Source organism: Gobius niger (assembly GCF_951799975.1).
Source record: "Gobius niger genome assembly, chromosome: 12".
NCBI lineage: Eukaryota > Metazoa > Chordata > Actinopteri > Gobiiformes > Gobiidae > Gobius > Gobius niger.
This window is the reverse complement of record NC_136863.1, coordinates 10,012,568-10,031,193: the sequence shown is the minus strand read 5'-3', so window position 1 is coordinate 10,031,193 and position 18,626 is coordinate 10,012,568. Positions and strand designations below refer to the sequence as shown.

General features: G+C 42.3%; 3 protein-coding genes across 3 annotated transcripts; all 3 read left to right on the top strand.

Annotated features, from left to right (window-relative positions):
* Positions 1-2,747: 2,747 nt before the first annotated feature.
* On the top strand, positions 2,748-3,625 carry LOC306971928 (immunoglobulin superfamily containing leucine-rich repeat protein 2-like; the record flags this gene model as incomplete). The annotated part of the gene is made up of 1 exon (XM_079568367.1): positions 2,748-3,625. One exon carries the CDS (start codon positions 2,748-2,750, stop codon positions 3,567-3,569), a length of 822 nt encoding a protein of 273 aa, XP_079424493.1. The 3' UTR covers positions 3,570-3,625.
* Positions 3,626-7,346: 3,721 nt separating this feature from the next.
* LOC306971812 (immunoglobulin superfamily containing leucine-rich repeat protein 2-like) lies at positions 7,347-12,222 on the top strand. The gene is made up of 2 exons (XM_079568201.1): positions 7,347-7,416; positions 11,347-12,222. Exon 2 carries the CDS (start codon positions 11,356-11,358, stop codon positions 12,154-12,156), a length of 801 nt encoding a protein of 266 aa, XP_079424327.1. The 5' UTR covers positions 7,347-7,416; positions 11,347-11,355; the 3' UTR covers positions 12,157-12,222.
* Positions 12,223-15,618: 3,396 nt separating this feature from the next.
* islr2 (immunoglobulin superfamily containing leucine-rich repeat 2) lies at positions 15,619-18,489 on the top strand. The gene is made up of 2 exons (XM_079568188.1): positions 15,619-15,841; positions 16,105-18,489. The coding sequence occupies exon 2, from the start codon at positions 16,114-16,116 to the stop codon at positions 18,244-18,246; it is 2,133 nt and encodes a 710-aa protein (XP_079424314.1). The 5' UTR covers positions 15,619-15,841; positions 16,105-16,113; the 3' UTR covers positions 18,247-18,489.
* The last annotated feature ends 137 nt before the right edge of the window (positions 18,490-18,626 follow it).

Below are 18,626 nucleotides of genomic sequence, written 5' to 3'. Positions count from 1 at the left end.
ACCACCACCAGAAAGAAATCAATGACCAGAGGTGAGTAGAGTGAAAAAACAGTGACCCAAATAAATTCTCGAGTTAAAGTACAAAAAAAAGTACATGAAAGTCTGATATAAATTATGAGAAACACAACATACTGTACTATTAATATGCAAATCCAACTATTTACAAAGAAAATACCATAGAAGTATATATTAAAAATACATATTTCTGGAGAAACGATACACAAAATGGGAAAGTGTTTTATATTTCCAGTTGTTTTATTCTGAAACTGCCTAGTAGTGAAGTAACTTTCTGAGCGTGTCCCAATCTTCAGTCCCGACTCAGCATTGGTCGCTCTCCTTGTGCCTCCCTAAGCGAAAGTAAGTCTTATGCACTAACATGTAGATATTGTCATCGGCTTGTTTAGATTTTGTTTAGATGCATCTGTCTACCTGTTTGGCATCTTATGTGCTTGTTTTAGTATTTTCGCATGTAGTTTAATTGTTAATACTAGGCATCACGTGACTGTGCTATTAGGCCGTAGATTGTTTCCTTAACATTATTCCAGCTTTAAACTGTGGTCCCGGGCTCATCTTTTAATTGTGCCGCGCCCATACCTGTATAGCCCCACCAGCTGCACCTAGAATGTAGTTGGGCACTCCCTGTCCATGCGCCCCGGCACGTGCTGGGCCCATGCAGCGCAGTTGCTTCTCTGCAGAGACCACGAAATCTGTTTAAAATCCCAACTTTACCCCATTAACCCTTTGTATGCCTGTACACTGGTTGTTTTATTGTTATACATGTCGACATAAAGCTTTTGGAACTTTAAAATTTACTCAGTGGCACAAGTAGCCGAACATTAGTAAAGAGGAAGTAAAAAGTGGAAGTGAAAAGTGCTGAATGATAGCAAAAACTACTCTAAGTCCAGTTTATTCAAAATGTTGCTGAAGTAGGCCTACATGTAACTGAGTACATGCGTCTGTCAGGGATTTTTAAAGCATTACATTCAAGCCAATAGAATAAAATACAGACGTGGACACTGTCTGACCAAAAATAAAGTTGCCACTTGGATTTAACAAACTGTTTGGATCTGGGGTCACTGCAGTTGGTCAAGTCTAGGTTTAGCAACACTATGTGCCCAAAGAATGAGATCAGCTGATGACCTGAACGTCCTGAATGACCAGGTTACTCCATCGATGTCTTTTCGGACATTATCCAAGATGACAATGCCAGGATTCATCATTGTGAGACCTCATTTTCACCAGATCCGTCCAGATCTTAATTTGCTTTGCGCAGTGGTCACACTCTCCCATCATCAATGCAAGATATTGGTGGGAAATTAATGCAACTCTGGATGGAAATAAATATTTTGACATTGCACAAGTTAATGTCACATGCTGAAATCAAAGCTAAAGACGGTCCAACACAATATTAGAGTGTGTGACCTTTCTTTTGTGGCAGCTTTTTATTTGTTTCATCTCCTCAGATCTCTTCAAATTTCAATCCTGCTTTAGTCCTGCTGGGGAAAAAAAGGTCATACGTTAACTATAGGATTTTCCAAACAACACTAAATAGTAAAATACAAGCACTTCCAGGCTAATGGAGTGTGCTCTGATCAGCTTCCTGCTTTAATAGAAGTCTACTTCCCACTGATTGCAATTCCAATAATAATGACCCTCTTTATATTGTATAAACATGCACTACATTTTATGGCGCCATCAAGTGCACAAGAGAGCTATTTCTATGGATCTCCCCATCACCCCCACCTTCTGTGAAGTTCTCCGACGACACTGCTCTCTTAACTCTGCTTGAGGGTCCTGTCCCTGGTCATGGCCAGGCCCTAGAAACTTTCGTAGAATGGTGTGATGAGAACTCCTTAGATCTCAATGTGTCTAAAACAAAACAGCTGATCATCGACTTTAGGCGCAGCAAGGATGCTTGTGGAATGACCATTATTCATGATAAAGATGTGGACATTGTTGACTCTTATCGGTACTTGGGCACTACATTTGACTCGCAGCTAAAGTTTGAGTCACATAGAGAAGTGATTATTAAAAAAGGCCAACAGAGAATTTGTCTTTTGAGGAAGCTCCGTTCTTTCAATGCCTGTGACACCGTTTATGCAACTTTTACAATTCTTTTAGCGAAAGCCTTTTGACATTTTCTTTTGTGACTTATGATTTAAAGGGGCTAGATGCAAGTTAGCCATTTTATACTCACTACTGCCACCTCAGTTCATACGTGTAACTGCACCTTCTATATTAAGCTCGTGCATGACGCACTTCAGACCCGAATTAACACCTTTTTGAGTGACAGTGCAGGATTTTAGAGGCAGTTGTGGTAAATATGTCTGGGCTCATTCTACACATTAGGACATTGTTGAAACATGTAGGGGGAGAAAAATACTTAATTTAAACATTTTTAAACTCCGTATTGTCCCTTTAAGTTCACTATGGGGAAAGCGAGTTATTGATAAGGCCAAACAAATCATAAGCCAACCAGAACACATTCTGTCCTCAGTTTTTGTGTTGATGCCCTCTGGGGGGCGCTACAATGTGCTGCGAGCAAGAAAGAATCGTTATCTGTTGTCTTTCATACCTTCTGCTATTAAGCTGCTAAACAAGGATGAATCTCATTGTAATCATTAATGTGTACACACTCATTTCATAATGTTTTCAAATGACAGTATTTTACTATTGTGGAGTCTTGTGTTTGTTCTTTCATATTATTTCATTGCAGGTGTTATTTCTGGTGTCTGCAGGTGGAGAAAATGTCTGTGCGCATTGTGCCATGGCTCACTGTGTGGGCGGCGGTAGTGGTGGTGATGGTGCGCTGCTGCCCACAGCCCTGTACGTGTGTGGACAGAGCGATGCATAACCTGACCAACTGTGCCTATAAAGAGCTGGAGAACGTGCCCACGGGTTTGCCCCCCAACACCACCACACTGAGCCTCTCCGCCAACAAAATCAAACTGCTCAAGAGCAAGAGCTTCGTCAACGTGACCCAGGTCAACTCCCTGTGGCTCGCCCATAATGAGATAGTGACCATCGAGAGGGACACTCTAGCCCCCCTAATTCAGCTGAAAAACCTGGACATCAGCTACAATAAAATCGTCAACTTTCCCTGGGAGGACCTGCAGAACCTCACCGCGCTGCAGCTGATCAAAATGAACAACAATGAGATGGTCAGCCTGCCAAAGGACGCCTTCTCCACGCTGGTGGACTTGAGGTCACTGCGCATCAACCACAACAAGTTCACCACTATTGTAGAGGGCACGTTCAGCCCTCTGTCCTCCCTGTCCCACCTGCAGATCTTCAACAACCCTTTCCTCTGCACCTGTGATCTTGTGTGGCTCAGGGACTGGATTGCTACCACCAAGATTTCAGTTCCAGATCTGCAAAACATTGTATGCGATAGCCCAGACCTTCTCCAAGGAATGCAGGTTACTGATATGCCTGAACTCCGGTGCCCTGTTGTCTCTAACACTGAACTGTCTGATCGTGAGGGCGCAGCTTTAAATGGAGCCACGGTGGTCTTTAACAGCTCTTTATTCTTTATTCCTTATTCTTTATTCTTAATTTTGAACATGTGAGCAACACAATGCACCTCTTCAGAATTTAAACATAAAGGCTGTTACAAATCAAAAGGACAAAAGCACATGTCCAAAAAGGAGTGGGGAGAAGTTAAACTTCTTTAACCCCACCCCCTATTCCAAACACAATTAACAACATCAATTTCTTGTCCCTATATAAACATTCACAAAGGAAAACAAATAAGTAATATTAATAACAAGGTAAACACATTATAAAAATGAAAAAGAACACACACTGAGGCGCAGGGCTCAGGGCAGTGTCCAAGAAGTCTCAGAAGTACAACAAGCACCTGATTCTTAGGACAAGCTCCCTTACGTCAGCAAACCCATAGCACCCAAGGTCTCCAACAACAATGAGATCAACTGTCAGTGTATGTGTGGTGTGTAGAGGCAGGGTTGCCAGGTCCAAGTGAAATAAAACTGCCGGTGTATTTTGCTATGCTGTTTTCAATGTAAAATAGGCTATTTTTAGCTTATTTCTTTATTATTACTATTACTATTTTTTTCTATTGACAAAACCTCACACCCAAGGCTCTTGAGCAGCTTTTTTAGAGAGAGAGAGAGAGAGGAAGAAAGGGGTGGTTTCTCATCATAGCAGGAGCACATGGCTCTGTAAACTAGAACATAAACGTTGAAAATTCCAGCCGCGCCATGTGTCCATGGATTTTGGGCATGTTTGGCTGACGAGGCCTGGCAACCCTGTGTAGAGGTCACATTTCTCTCTGTCTAGCCCAAAACAACCACCACCAGGTGTGACAAAGAAATCAATGACTAATACAAAGGATTTAAAAGCCAGGCTGCCTTAAATTCAAACCAGTAAATAGCATGAAATGCAAACATGGTCACTGCCTGAACAAAAAAAAAGCGCCACCTGTTCTGATGTGGGGTTGCTGCAGCTGGTCAGGGCTAGGTTCAGGAATAAATAAATCTTGTGCCATTGCACAAGCTAATTGTGCAGTAATTAAAGCTAAACGTGGTCCAACAAAATATTACAGGGTCGCAACTTTTTTTTGTTGATCAGGCAGTGTGTTTCACTACAGGCGTTTGTTTGGTATAAAATACTTCAAAAACATGTGTCTCTACTCTCTACTGTAAGAGGGTTCATCTCCTCAGATCAATTTTCAATCCTACTTTTGTCCTTAGTGGAAAAAAAGTAAATTTGTGAACAATATACTATCCAACAACAACAACAACACCACAATAGTGAAATACAAGCTCTTCCAAGCTCATGGCGTGTGCTCTAATCAGCGTCCTGCTTTAATAGAAATCTAAGTACATCTCTGACATGTTAGAGGGGTCTCCTGGGGGTTCACAGAGTCAATGATTCAGTTTCATGCTGGTAAAATCTGGAACAGTCTTCATGAGGGTGTGAGACAGGCCTCAACTCTGACAATGTTCAAATCCAGGCTGAAAACAGTTGTTTTTACCCGCACATATGACAACTGCAAGTATTTTAACTGCGCTCTTGCCTTTTACTGTAATTAATGTTTTTTTATGTTGATGTTTTACGGATTGATTCTATCTGCTTTCTTGTAATTTCATGCAACTGTAAAGCACTTTGAATTGCCTTGTGTATGAATTGTGCTCTACAAATAAACTTGCCGTGCTTAATTCCCACTGATTGCATTTCCAATAATAAAGACTCTCTTGAAACGTGCACTAAATGTTGTGACGCCATCCTGCAGTTCAGTCCAGAAGAAGTCTATTTCCCCATCACCCCCACCTTCAGAGGCTTCGGTTCCTGAAGTTCCGGAAGCCAGTTTGAACAAACAAAAGCGAAAAGCTGTGTTTCTGGACCCACCCTGAGCCTCTGGACTGCATGTGTGCCCCACAGGAGGAAATGTTTGTCTGATCTGGTTAGTGGAAGTAGCTATAAATACTCAAATACAGTAGTTTAGTTTTTTTTTTTTAATTATCTTTTTTTTTTTTTTTTTAAATAGACCCCATACACTTCTGTTTGTTTTTGTATTTAGCCACTATTCCAACGTGGCATAAACTATACCAATAACAATTTCTATAAAAATGCTCTTTTCATTTCATAATCTTTGTTCATACATTTAACATTATCTGTTAACATTAATATCTAATTTAAGAGGGTCAATATACAGGTGTAATTGATTTTATATGAATATTCAATAAGTAATCATCTTAACCTCTTTACCCCCGCCTTAACCTCCAGTTCAGCTTTACCCAGATCTAAAAGGTTACAGCCTATTGGCCATAGTAACGGCTCATTTGAAAGCTAAGACCGACAAGTCATAAATGGATAATTTTCCTTGTGTTGTTGTTGCGTTGTCACTTTTTGGCCTTTTTTTCCATTGATTTTTAACATCAAATTTTTGCCACATTTTCATGGCTTTTTGTCACTTCTCTGTTGTTCTTTTGTGGCTTTTTTATTACACATTTTTTGTCTGTTTTTCGTCACATTTGTGTCGCTTTTCTTGCTCTTTTGTTGCATTTTCATCCTTGTTTGCATCTGTTTGTTGTCGATTTTATGACGTTTTTTTTCAAGGAGCTTTTAGATTTGGATAAAGCCAAACTGAAAATGTGCGCGGTTCAGGTTAGGGTTAAAGGTGCATTATGCAACTTTTTATGTGAAAAAAAAAGGTGATGTTTGTACGTATTTAACCTTGTTGTGACCCAGAGGCTTTATGAGTGGTCAGCGTGGCACCTTTACTTTCCATCACAGTGGTTTCTAGGACGCTCCAGGATTACTTGTTTGGAGGGTTTTTCACTGCTAATGAACCCTCTCTCCAGAAAACCTACAAAACAATTCGTCCTGGAGTGTCCCAACCACTGTGATGGAAAGTAAAGGTGCCACGCTGACCACTCATACAGCTGCTGGATCACTACAAGGTCAAATACACACAAATGTCAACTTTATTTTTCACATAAAAAGTTCCATAATGCACCATTAAGTGGTAAAAAGCAACATCATCATTATTATGAGTACGATGATGACTATTATTATTGTTGTCTAAGTCTTTGTTGTGTTGCTGTTGACTCTGTGTAACAAATCGCACTCCAAATGAAAAAGTGTGCACAAGGCCGATGCTTCCCCAATGCACCGACAGAGGGAGCTGTCCTCCAACTACAAGACTCAAAAGAAGCGGCTACTGCACTGTACAACATAAAAACCTATGCCAATTCACACCAGTAGATGGCAGTGTGCAGCCGTGAGAGATTGTTTAATCGGTGCGTGTCTATGTTTGAAGAACTGAACCAGGAGATCATACGAGTGATTAATAAAACATCTGGTGACTAGAAATATGAATCCCACACAATATGCCTGTCTTAGAATAGTAATAGGCAACACTGAACTGAACGCAAGCTGTCCAACGGTTTGCAGAAAGTAAAGCCTGTGAGATGTGAAATCATGTCAGCTGCACATTCAAAAAAAAATCTAGCCTACATGTTTTTTATCTTTATTTTGAGCCTTATTTACAGACTGCAGCCAAAATGAACCAGGTCAAAGATGAGCTCGGGGTCGACTCATAAATTAAACATCAACACAACAGGTGAGTAGAGTGAAAAAACAGTGACCCAAATAAATACTCGAGTTAAAGTAAAAAAAAAAAAAGTACATGAAAGTCTCATATAAATTATGAGAAACACAACATACTGTACTATTAATATTCAAATCTAACTATTTACAAAGAAAATACCATAGAAGTATATATTAAAAATATATATTTCTGGAGAAACGATACACAAAATCGGAAAGTGTTTTATATTTCCAGTTGTTTTATTCTGAAACTGCCTAGTAGTGAAGTAACTTTCTGAGCGTGTCCCAATCTTCAGTCCCGACTCAGCATTGGTGGCTCTTCTTGTGCGTATCTAAGCGAAAGTAAGTCTTATGCACTAACATGTAGATATTGTCATCGGCTTGTTTAGATTTTGTTTAGATGCATCTGTCTACCTGTTTGGCATCTTATGTGCTTGTTTTAGTATTTTCGCATGTAGTTTAATTGTTAATACTAGGCATCACGTGACTGTGCTATTAGGCCATAGATTGTTTCCTTAACATTATTCCAGCTTTTAACTGTGTTCCCGGGCTCATCTTTTAACTGTGCCGCGCCCATACCTGTATAGCCCCTCCAGCTGCACCTAGAATGTAGTTTGGCACTCCCTGTGTGCGCCCCGGCACGTGCTGGGCCCATGCAGCGCAGTTGCTTCTCTGCAGAGACCACGAAATCTGTTTAAAATCCCAACTTTACCCCATTAACCTTTTGAATGCCTGTACACTAGTTGTTTTATTGTTATACATGTTGACATAAAGCTTTTGTAACTTTAAAATTTACTCAGTGGCACAAGTAGCCGAACATTAGTAAAGAGGAAGTAAAAAGTGGAAGTGAAAAGTGCTGAATGATAGCAAAAACTACTCTAAGTCCAGTTTATTCAAAATGTTGCTGAAGTAGGCCTACATGTAACTGAGTACATGCGTCTGTCAATAACTAATGCCAGGGATTTTTAAAGCATTAAATTCAAGCCAATAGAATAAAATACAGACGTGGACACTGTCTGACCAAAAATAAAGTTGCCACTTGGATTTAACAAACTGTTTTGATCTGGGGTCACTGCAGTTGGTCAAGTCTAGGTTTAGCAACACTATGTGCCCAAAGAATGAGATCAGCTGATGACCTGAACGTCCTGAATGACCAGGTTACTCCATCGATGTCTTTTCGGACATTATCCAAGATGACAATGGAGCATGAGACATCATTTTCACCAGATCCGTCCAGATCTTAATCCCATTGAGAGTCTTTGGGATGTGCTGGAGAACGCTTTGCGCAGTGGTCACACTCTCCCATCATCAATGCAAGATCTTGGTGGGAAATTAATGCAACTCTGGATTGAAATAAATATTTTGACATTGCACAAGTTAATGTCACATGCTGAAATCAAAGCTAAAGACGGCCCAACACAATATTAGAGTGTGTGACCTTTCTTTTGTGGCAGCTTTTTGTTTTGTTTCATGTCCGTAGATCTCTTCAAATTTCAATCCTGCTTTAGTCCTGCTGGGGAAAAAAGGTCATACGTTAACTATAGGATTTTCCAAACAACACTAAATAGTGTTGATAATAACTAGATATGCAATGGCTGCGCCATTGCGATTGACTGCGGAATTGCGGGAAGCGAATGCAGAAATTGCATAAACTGTTCAAATTGCATAAATTGCTTAATGTGCATAATCTAATTTGCGTAAATTATGTAAATTGCATAAACTCTTTAAAATTCATAAATCCTAAATGGAATAAACTCTTAAGTTGCATAAACGCTTTAAAATGCATAAACTGGTTAAATCCCCTAAAGTGGTTACTTTGCATAAATTGTTAATATTGCATAAACTGGTTAAATTCCATAAACTGGTCAAACTGTTGAAATGGCCTCAGTGCTTGATTGGCAGAAGCTGCACAAATGGCTGAAAGTCCTGGAGTCTCCCCATTGGCTGGATTCGCACATACACACCAATGCAAAAATTTTAAACTCTCGTATAAAAAAACTGGAAAACTGCAGAAGGCCAATTTTTTCTCAAAACCCACAAGTTACAGAAGCTGAACATGCACAAAGTGCAGAAATTGCATAAAATGCAGAAAAAAGTGCAGAAAAGCATGGATTTGCGGCAGCCCCATTATAAGTCAATGGGAAAAATCTCCGACATTTTGGCCGATTGCAGAAAAAACGTAAATTGCAGAAGTCCCAAAAGTAATAGCACCCTTCTCCTCAACATGCGGAACGTTTTGATGCATAACTTGCATAAATTGCACAAAGCATGAAGGTGCTGAAAGCTCTAGAAAATCGGGGAAAAGATGGAAGAGGAACTAGAAATGCAATGGCTGCGCCATTGCGATTGACTGCGGAATTGTGGGAAGCGAATGCAGAAATTGCATAAACTCTTCAAATTGCATAAATTGCTTAATTTGCATAATCTAATTCGCATAAACTGGTAAAATGCATCAAATGTCATGTTGCATGAACTGTATAAACTGCATAAAGTGGTAAAATGCATGAATGGGTTAATTATGTAAATTGCATAAACTCTTTAAAATTCATAAATCCTAAATGGCATAAACTCTTAAGTTGCATAAACGCTTTAAAATGCATTAACTGGTTAAATCCCATAAAGTGGTTAATTTGCATAAATTGTTAATATTGCATAAACTTTTAAATTCCATAAACTGGTCAAACTGTTGAAAGTGCTTGATTGGCAGAAGCTGCACAAATGGCTGAAAGTCCTGGAGTCTCCCCATTGGCTGGATTCCCCCATACACACTAATGCAAACATTTCAAACTCTCGTATAAAAAAACTGTAAATCTGCAGAAGGCCATTTTTTTCTCAAAACCCACAAGTTGCATAAGCTGAACATGCACAAAGTGCAGAAATTGCATAAAATGCAGAAAAAAGTGCAGAAAAGCATGGATTTGCGGCAGCCCCATTATAAGTCAATGGGAAAAATCTCCGACATTTTGGCCGATTGCGGAAAAACCGTAAGTTGCAGAAGTCCCAAAAGTAATAGCACCCTTCTCCTCAACATGCGGAACGTTTTGATGCATAACTTGCATAAATTGCACAAAGCATGAAGGTGCTGAAAGCTGGAGAAAATCGGGAAAAAGATGGAAGAGGAATAATAATAAAGAACATGAAAACCAATAATTGACTGCGGAAGAATTCCGCAGTCAATCAATGACCCTCTTTATATTGTATAAACATGCACTACATTTTATGGCGCCATCAAGTGCACAAGAGAGCTATTTCTATGGATCTCCCCATCACCCCCACCTTCTGTGAAGTTCTCCGACGACACTGCTCTCTTAACTCTGCTTGAGGGTCCTGTCCCTGGTCATGGCCAGGCCCTAGAAACTTTCGTAGAATGGTGTGATGAGAGCTCCTTAGATCTCAATGTGTCTAAAACAAAACAGCTGATCATCGACTTTAGGCGCAGCAAGGATGCTTGTGGAATGACCATTATTCATGGTAAAGATGTGGACATTGTTGACTCTTATCGGTACTTGGGCACTACATTTGACTCGCAGCTAAAGTTTGAGTCACATACAGAAGTGATTATTAAAAAAGGCCAACAGAGAATTTGTCTTTTGAGGAAGCTCCGTTCTTTCAATGCCTGTGACACCGTTTATGCAACTTTTACAATTCTTTTAGCGAAAGCCTTTTGACATTTTCTTTTGTGACTTATGATTTAAAGGGGCAAGATGCAAGTTAGCCATTTTATACTCACTACTGCCACCTCAGGTCATACGTGTAACTGCACCTTCTATATTAAGCTTGTGCATGACGGCACTTCAGACCCGAATTAACACCTTTTTGAGTGACAGTGCAGGATTTTAGAGGCAGTTGTGGTAAATATGTCTGGGTACATTCTACACATTAGGACATTGTTGAAACATGTAGGGGGAGGAAAATACTTAACTTAAACATTTTTAAACTCCGTATTGTCCCTTTAAGTTCACTATGGGGAAAGCGAGTTATTGATAAGGCCAAACAAATCATAAGCCAACCAGAACACATTCTGTCCTCAGTTTTTGTGTTGATGCCCTCTGGGGGGCGCTACAATGTGCTGCGAGCAAGAAAGAATCGTTATCTGTTGTCTTTCATACCTTCTGCTATTAAGCTGCTAAACAAGGATGAATCTCATTGTAATCATTAATGTGTACACACTCATTTCATAATGTTTTCAAATGACAGTATTTTACTATTGTGGAGTCTTGTGTTTCTTCTTTCATATTATTTCATTGCAGGTGTTATTTCTGGTGTCTGCAGGTGGAGAAAATGTCTGTGCGCATTGTGCCATGGCTCACTGTGTGGGCGGCGGTAGTGGTGGTGATGGTGCGCTGCTGCCCACAGCCCTGCACGTGTGTGGACAAAGCGGTGCAGAACCTGACCAACTGTGCCTACAAAAAGCTGGAGAACGTGCCCACGGGTTTGCCCCCCAACACCACCACACTGAGCCTCTCCGCCAACAAAATCAAACTGCTCAAGAGCAAGAGCTTCGTCAACGTGACCCAGGTCAACTCCCTGTGGCTCGCCCATAATAAGATAGTGACCATCGAGAGGGACACTCTAGCCCCCCTGATTCAGCTGAGAAACCTGGACATCAGCTACAATAAAATTGTCAACTTTCCCTGGGAGGACCTGCAGAACCTCACCGCGCTGCAGCTGATCAAAATGAACCACAATAAGATGGTCAGCCTGCCAAAGGACGCCTTCTCCACGCTGGTGCACTTGAGGTCACTGAGCATCAACCACAACAAGTTCACCACTATTGTAGAGGGCACGTTCAGCCCTCTGTCCTCCCTGTCCCTCCTGCAGATCTTCGACAACCCTTTCTCCTGCACCTGTGCTCTTGTGTGGCTCAGAGACTGGATTGCTACCACCAAGATTTCAGTTCCAGATCTGCAATACATTGTATGCGATAGCCCAGACCTTCTCAAAGGAATGCAGGTTACTGATATGCCTGAACTCCAGTGCCCTGTTGTCTCTAACACTGAACTGTCTGATCGTGAGGGCGCAGCTTTAGATGGAGCCACGGTGGTCTTTAACAGCTCTTTATTCTTTGATCCTTATTCTTAATTTTGAACATGTGAGCAACACAATGCACCTCTACAGAATTTAAACATAAAGGCTGTTACAAATCAAAAGGACAAAAGCACATGTCCAAAAAGGAGTGGGGAGAAGTTAAACTTATTTAACCCCACCCCTATTCCAAACACAATTAACAAAATCAATTTCTTGTCCCTATATAAACATTCACAAAGGAAAACAAATAAGTAATATTAATAACAAGGTAAACACATTTTAAAAATGAAAAAGAACACACACTGAGGCGCACGGCTCAGGGCAGTGTCCAAGAAGTCTCAGAAGTACAACAAGCACCTGATTCTTAGGACAAGCTCCCTTACGTCAGCAAACCCATAGCACCCAAGGTCTCCAACAACAATGAGATCAACTGTCAGTGTATGTGTGGTGTGTAGAGGCAGGGTTGCAGGTTTGTTTGGTATAAAATACTTCAAAAACATGTGTCTCTACTCTACTGTAAGAGGGTTCATCTCCTCAGATCAATTTTCAATCCTACTTTTGTCCTTAGCGGAAAAAAAGTAAATTTGTGAACAATATACTATCCAACAACAACAACAACAACACCAAAATAGTGAAATACAAGCTCTTCCAAGCTCATGGAGTGTGCTCTAATCAGTTTCCTGCTTTAATAGAAATCTAAGTACATCTCTGACATGTTCGAGGGGTCTCCTGGGGGTTCACAGAGTCAATGATTCAGTTTCATGCTGGTAAAATCTGGAACAGTCTTCATGAGGGTGTGAGACAGGCCTCAACTCTGACAATGTTCAAATCCAGGCTGAAAACAGTTGTTTTTACCCGTACATATGACAACTGCAAGTATTTTATCTGCGCTCTTGCCTTTTACTGTAATTAATGTTTTTTTATGTTGATATTTTATGGATTGATTGTATCTGCTTTCTTGTAATTTCATGCAACTGTAAAGCACTTTGAATTGCCTTGTGTATGAATTGTGCTCTACAAATAAACTTGCCGTGCTTAATTCCCACTGATTGCATTTCCAATAATAAAGACCCTCTTGAAACGTGCACTAAATGTTATGACGCCATCCTGCAGTTCAGTCCAGAAGACGTCTATTTCCCCATCACCCCCACCTTCAGAGGCTTTGGTTCCTGAAGTTCCGGAAGCCAGTTTGAACAAACAAAAGTGAAAAGCTGTGTTTCTGGACCCATCCTGAGCCTCTGGACTGCATGTGTGCACCACAGGAGGAAATGTGTGTCTGATCTGGTTAGTGGAAGTAGCTATAAATACTCAAATACACTAGTTCAGCATTTTTTTTTAATTATCTTTTTATTTCTTTTAAATAGACCCCATACACTTCTGTTTGTTTTTGTATTTAGCCACTATTCCAACGTGGCATAAACTATACCAATAATAATTTCTATAAAAATGCTCTTTTCATTTCATAATCTTTGTTCATACATTTAACATTATCTGTTAACATTAATATCTAATTTAAGAGGGTCAATATACAGGTGTAATTGATTTTATATGAATATTCAATAAGTAATCATCTTAACCTCTTTACCCCCGCCTTAACCTCCAGTTCAGCTTTACCCAGATCTAAAAGGTTACAGCCTATTGGCCATAGTACCGGCTCATTTGAAAGCTAAGACCGACAAGTCATAAATGGATAATTTTCCTTGTGTTGTTGTTGCGTTGTCGTCACTTTTTGGCCTTTTTTTTTCCATTGATTTTGAACATCAAATTTTTGCCACATTTTCATGGCTTTTTGTCACTTCTCTGTTGTTCTTTTGTGGCTTTTTTATTACACATTTTTTGTCCGTTTTTCGTCACATTTGTGTCGCTTTTCTTGCTCTTTTGTTGCATTTTCATCCTTGTTTGCATCTGTTTGTTGTCGTTTGTTGTTTTTTTCAAGGAGCTTTTAGATTTGGGTAAAGCCAAACTGTGAAAATGTGCGCGGTTCAGGTAAGGGTTAAAGGTGCATTATGCAACTTTTTATGTGGAAAAAAAAAAGGTGATGTTTGTACGTATTTAACCTTGTTGTGACCCAGAGGCTTTATGAGTGGTCAGCGTGGCACCTTTACTTTCCATCACAGTGGTTTCTAGGACGCTCCAGGATTACTTGTTTGGAGGGTTTTTCACTGCTAATAAACCCTCTCACCAGAAAACCTACAAAACAATTCGTCCTGGAGTGTCCCAACCACTGTGATGGAAAGTAAAGGTGCCACGCTGACCACTCATACAGCTGCTGGGTCACTACAAGGTCAAATACACACAAAAAGTTCCATAATGCACCATTAAGTGGTAAAAAGCAACATCATCATTATTATGATGTTGGTTACTTCGTGTTGTTGGTTTGTTTAATTGTAAAATAGCTTGTGGCACATATGACTGCCTGGTCCTGTTTTTAGTCAGGGCGGGGCTCCTGTACCTTCGACCTGAGGGGAGCAGCTCAAACTCTCTAAACAGAGGATGTTTTGAGTCCAATAATATTATGTCTGCTTTATCTAGAGCTCGAGCAAAAATAAATGTCCTGCAGACCCTTCATAGGAACACCTAGGATTTTGTCTGCAACTGTACATATTTTCCTAGGGGAGTTCTTTTGTGCCTCAGTCATGGCCCCGTACCAGCAGATGATACAGAAAGTCAGAGCACTCTCCACAAAAGCACTGTAAAACATTTTCAACATGTTTCCATCCACCTGAAAGGACACCAATTTCTTCATAAAATATAGTCTTTGTTGACCCTTTTTAGTGATGTGATGTGTGTGATTTATCCCACTTTAATTTGTCATCTAAGATCACACCCAGATACTTGTGCTCAGAGACAGAATCAATGACTTCTCCTTTTATGATGGTCGGGCTGTGTGTGGACTCCCTGGATTATGATGGTGACTATTATTGTTGTTACGAAAAAGTGTGCACAAGGCCAATGCTTCCCCAATGCACCGACAGAGGGCGCTGTCCTACAACTACAAGACTCAAAAGAAGCGGCTACTGCGCTGTACAACATAAAAACCTATGCCAATTCATACCAGTAGATGGCAGTGTGCAGCCGTGAGAGATTGTTTGATCGGCGTGTGTCTATATTTGAAGAACTGAACGAGGAGATCATACGAGTGATTAATAAAACATCTGGTGACTAGAAATATGAATCCCACACAATATGCCTGTCTTAGAATAGTAATAGGCAACACTGAACTGAACGCAAGCTGTCCAACGGTTTGCAGAAAGTAAAGCCTGTGACTGTGAGATATGAAATCATGTCAGCTGCACGTTCAAAAAAAATCTAGCTTACATGTATTTTTATTTTATTTTGAGCCTTATTTACAGACTGCAGCCAAAATGAACCAGGTCAAAGATGAGCTCGGGGTCGACTCATAAATTAAACATCTCGTCTTAAATTATAGATTTTCTTTGAGGGACCCGGGCCTCTGTATCTTTAATAGTCCGGAGGAGATGGATGGGAGGGGCCGCGCGTCCGCTCGCTGCGCCGTGAACGCGCACTGGCTCCGGCACTCGCTTCGGAGGCATCTGCGAAAGCGCTCCGGTGACTGCAGCCTCTCCGCGGGAAAATGTTTCCTTCTCCGCGTTGCAGCCGAAGCCAAAGTGACCGAAAGGGCGTTTATTCGAACAGCGAGTGGAGTTTGATGTAAAGGCGTTTGAGGAGTCTGTCTGCAGCCACTTGGAAACGGAGGCGTCTGAAGTTGCTCTCACAGGTAGGATGCTCATTGAAATCTGAGACCGAGTGCAGAAGGGCAACTACAGGCAACATGATGCCCCAATGTCAGATTATCAGCCTGGAAATGCTAGATCACTTTCAGATGCAAAACAAAACAAAAAAAAAGAGTTGGAATTATCTTCTTTAAAAAAAAAAATGTCCTAATTTCATAATGTTTTCAAATGACAGTATTTTTTTTATTGTGGAGTTGTTCTTTCATATTATTTCATTGCACTAAGGTGTTATTTCTGGTGTCTGCAGGTGGAGAAAATGTCTGTGCGCATTGTGCCATGGCTCACTGTGTGGGCGGCGGTAGTGGTGGTGATGGTGCGCTGCTGCCCACAGCCCTGCACGTGTGTGGACAAAGCGGTGCAGAACCTGGCCAACTGTGCCTACAAAGAGCTGGAGAACGTGCCCACGGGTTTGCCCCCCAACACCACCACACTGAGCCTCTCCGCCAACAAAATCAAACTGCTCAAGAGCAAGAGCTTCGTCAACGTGACCCAGGTCAACTCCCTGTGGCTCGCCCATAATGAGATAGTGACCATCGAGAGGGACACTCTAGCCCCCATGATTCAGCTGAAAAACCTGGACATCAGCTACAATAAAATCGTCAACTTTCCCTGGGAGGACCTGCAGAACCTCACCGTGCTGCAGCTGATCAAAATGAACAACAATGAGATGGTCAGCCTGCCGAAGGACGCCTTCTCCACGCTGGTGGACTTGAGGTCACTGCGCATCAACCACAACAAGTTCACCACTATTGTAGAGGGCACGTTCAGCCCTCTGTCCGCCCTGTCCCACCTGCAGATCTTCAACAACCCTTTCTCCTGCACCTGTGCTCTTGAGTGGCTCAGAGACTGGATTGCTACCACCAAGATTTCAGTTCCAGATCTGAAAAACATTGTATGCGATAGCCCAGACCATCTCAAAGGAACGCTGGTTACTGATATGCCTAAACTCAGCTGCAAAGCCCCTGTTGTCTCTATCACTTACCAGCCTGATCTGGAGAGCACAGAGCTCAGTGAGGGAGCCACTGTGGTCTTAAACTGTGAGGCGCAGGGAATCCCGCTGCCGCAGCTGGTGTGGGAGGTGACCGCAGCCAGCCAGAAATATCAGTTTCCTCTGCCTTCAAATGGAGTGAGGAATGACATGCCCATTAATGACAAGACAACCAACAGCCAGTTCCATGTTTTTCAAAATGGCACCCTCGCTATCCCCCATGTGAGCAAAAAGGTCGAGGGAAATTACAGCTGCTCAGCCACCAATGAAATGGGCAGGGCTCAGGGCAGCGTCCGAGTGGCTCTGCCGTCTCAGAAGCACACCACGAAGCAAGCACCTGACTCTGCGGACAAGCTCCCTTCCGTCAGCAAACCCGTAGCGCCCAAGGTCTTCAACAACAATGAGATCACCTGGTCCAAAACCGACGAGAAGACAAAGAGCGGCGAAGCAGCCTCAGACAAACATCAGGTGGAGCGGGCCGGAGCCAAACCCAAAGACCCCGCGATCGGCAGTAAATGTGGCGTGAGGGACGGCAGCGAGTACGTCTCCAACCATGCCTTCAACAGGACCCTGGATGACCTCAAACAGTACACGTTCGACTTCGGGGTCATCGCTCTGGAGGTGTCCGAGACCGAAGCCAAAGTTCAGCTGAACCCTCTGCAGCTCCCAAACAGCAAAACCAACCTCCACCTGAGCCCCGGCGACCACCTGGACACCGTCAACAAAGAGCCGATCAGGGTGTTCGAGTCTTCAAGCAGCAAAACCACCCTGGACATGCTCTATTTGTGTGTGGACACGGGAAACGGGCACTCCATGGTGCAGTGGTCGAAGATTGAGGAGGGGGTGAACTCGTATCGCTTCCACCACTTACAGCCTGGCACCAACTACACCCTGTGCCTCACTTACGGCGGGGAGGACTGCCAAGTGCAGGTGGTCTTCACAACCAGGAAGAAGATCCCCTCTCTGCTCATCATCGTGGTGGTCAGTATTTTCCTCCTGGCACTGGCCACTGTTCCTCTGCTGGGGGCCACCTGCTGCCACCTCCTGTACAAGTACCAAGGGAAAACCTACAAGCTCATCATGAAGGCGCAGAACCCGGATCAGATGGAGAAGCAAATGGCCTCCGATTTTGACCCAAGGGCTTCTTTTGTGGGCTCGGAGAAGAACTTTAACTCCAGTGAGCTAGAAGAGGAGGGGGAGGAGGGCGAGCCGGAGGATGCAGACCGCGAGGGAGAGGCCGAGGGCAGCGTGGTCACAGACTCCATCCCGGGATCCTCGTCCAAAACCAACCCGGAGGAGTTCGAGGTGGGCTCCGAGTACAGCGACCGCCTGCCGCTGGGCGCAGAGGCGGTCACCATCTCCGAGGAAATAAACGGCAACTACAAGGAGCCCAGCCACTGAGTTGAACCCACCACCGAGCCTCGACTGTACAATATGTCCATTTTTGAGTTGCTCGCATCCTACAGGTAACTAACGAACACGGACGCTCTACAATGATTTACATACAGGGCGACTCTTTTCATTTTTACCTCAGAAAGCACCGCGTCAGAGATTGTGAATATGTTTACGTGACATGCCGTGTGTTGTAGAATATACAGTTAACGTTTACAAAACAAGCACAGAGTCACAATACACTGCCTGGCCACATAAAGGTCAGCACATGGATTAATCACACAGGTAAGCGCCTCCTTTTGGATTATTTGTGAATGAGATCTGAATATACAAAATGATAAGGTTATTCCGCTCATGGGTTTTTTCTTCCCTGATGGCACAGGCATAGT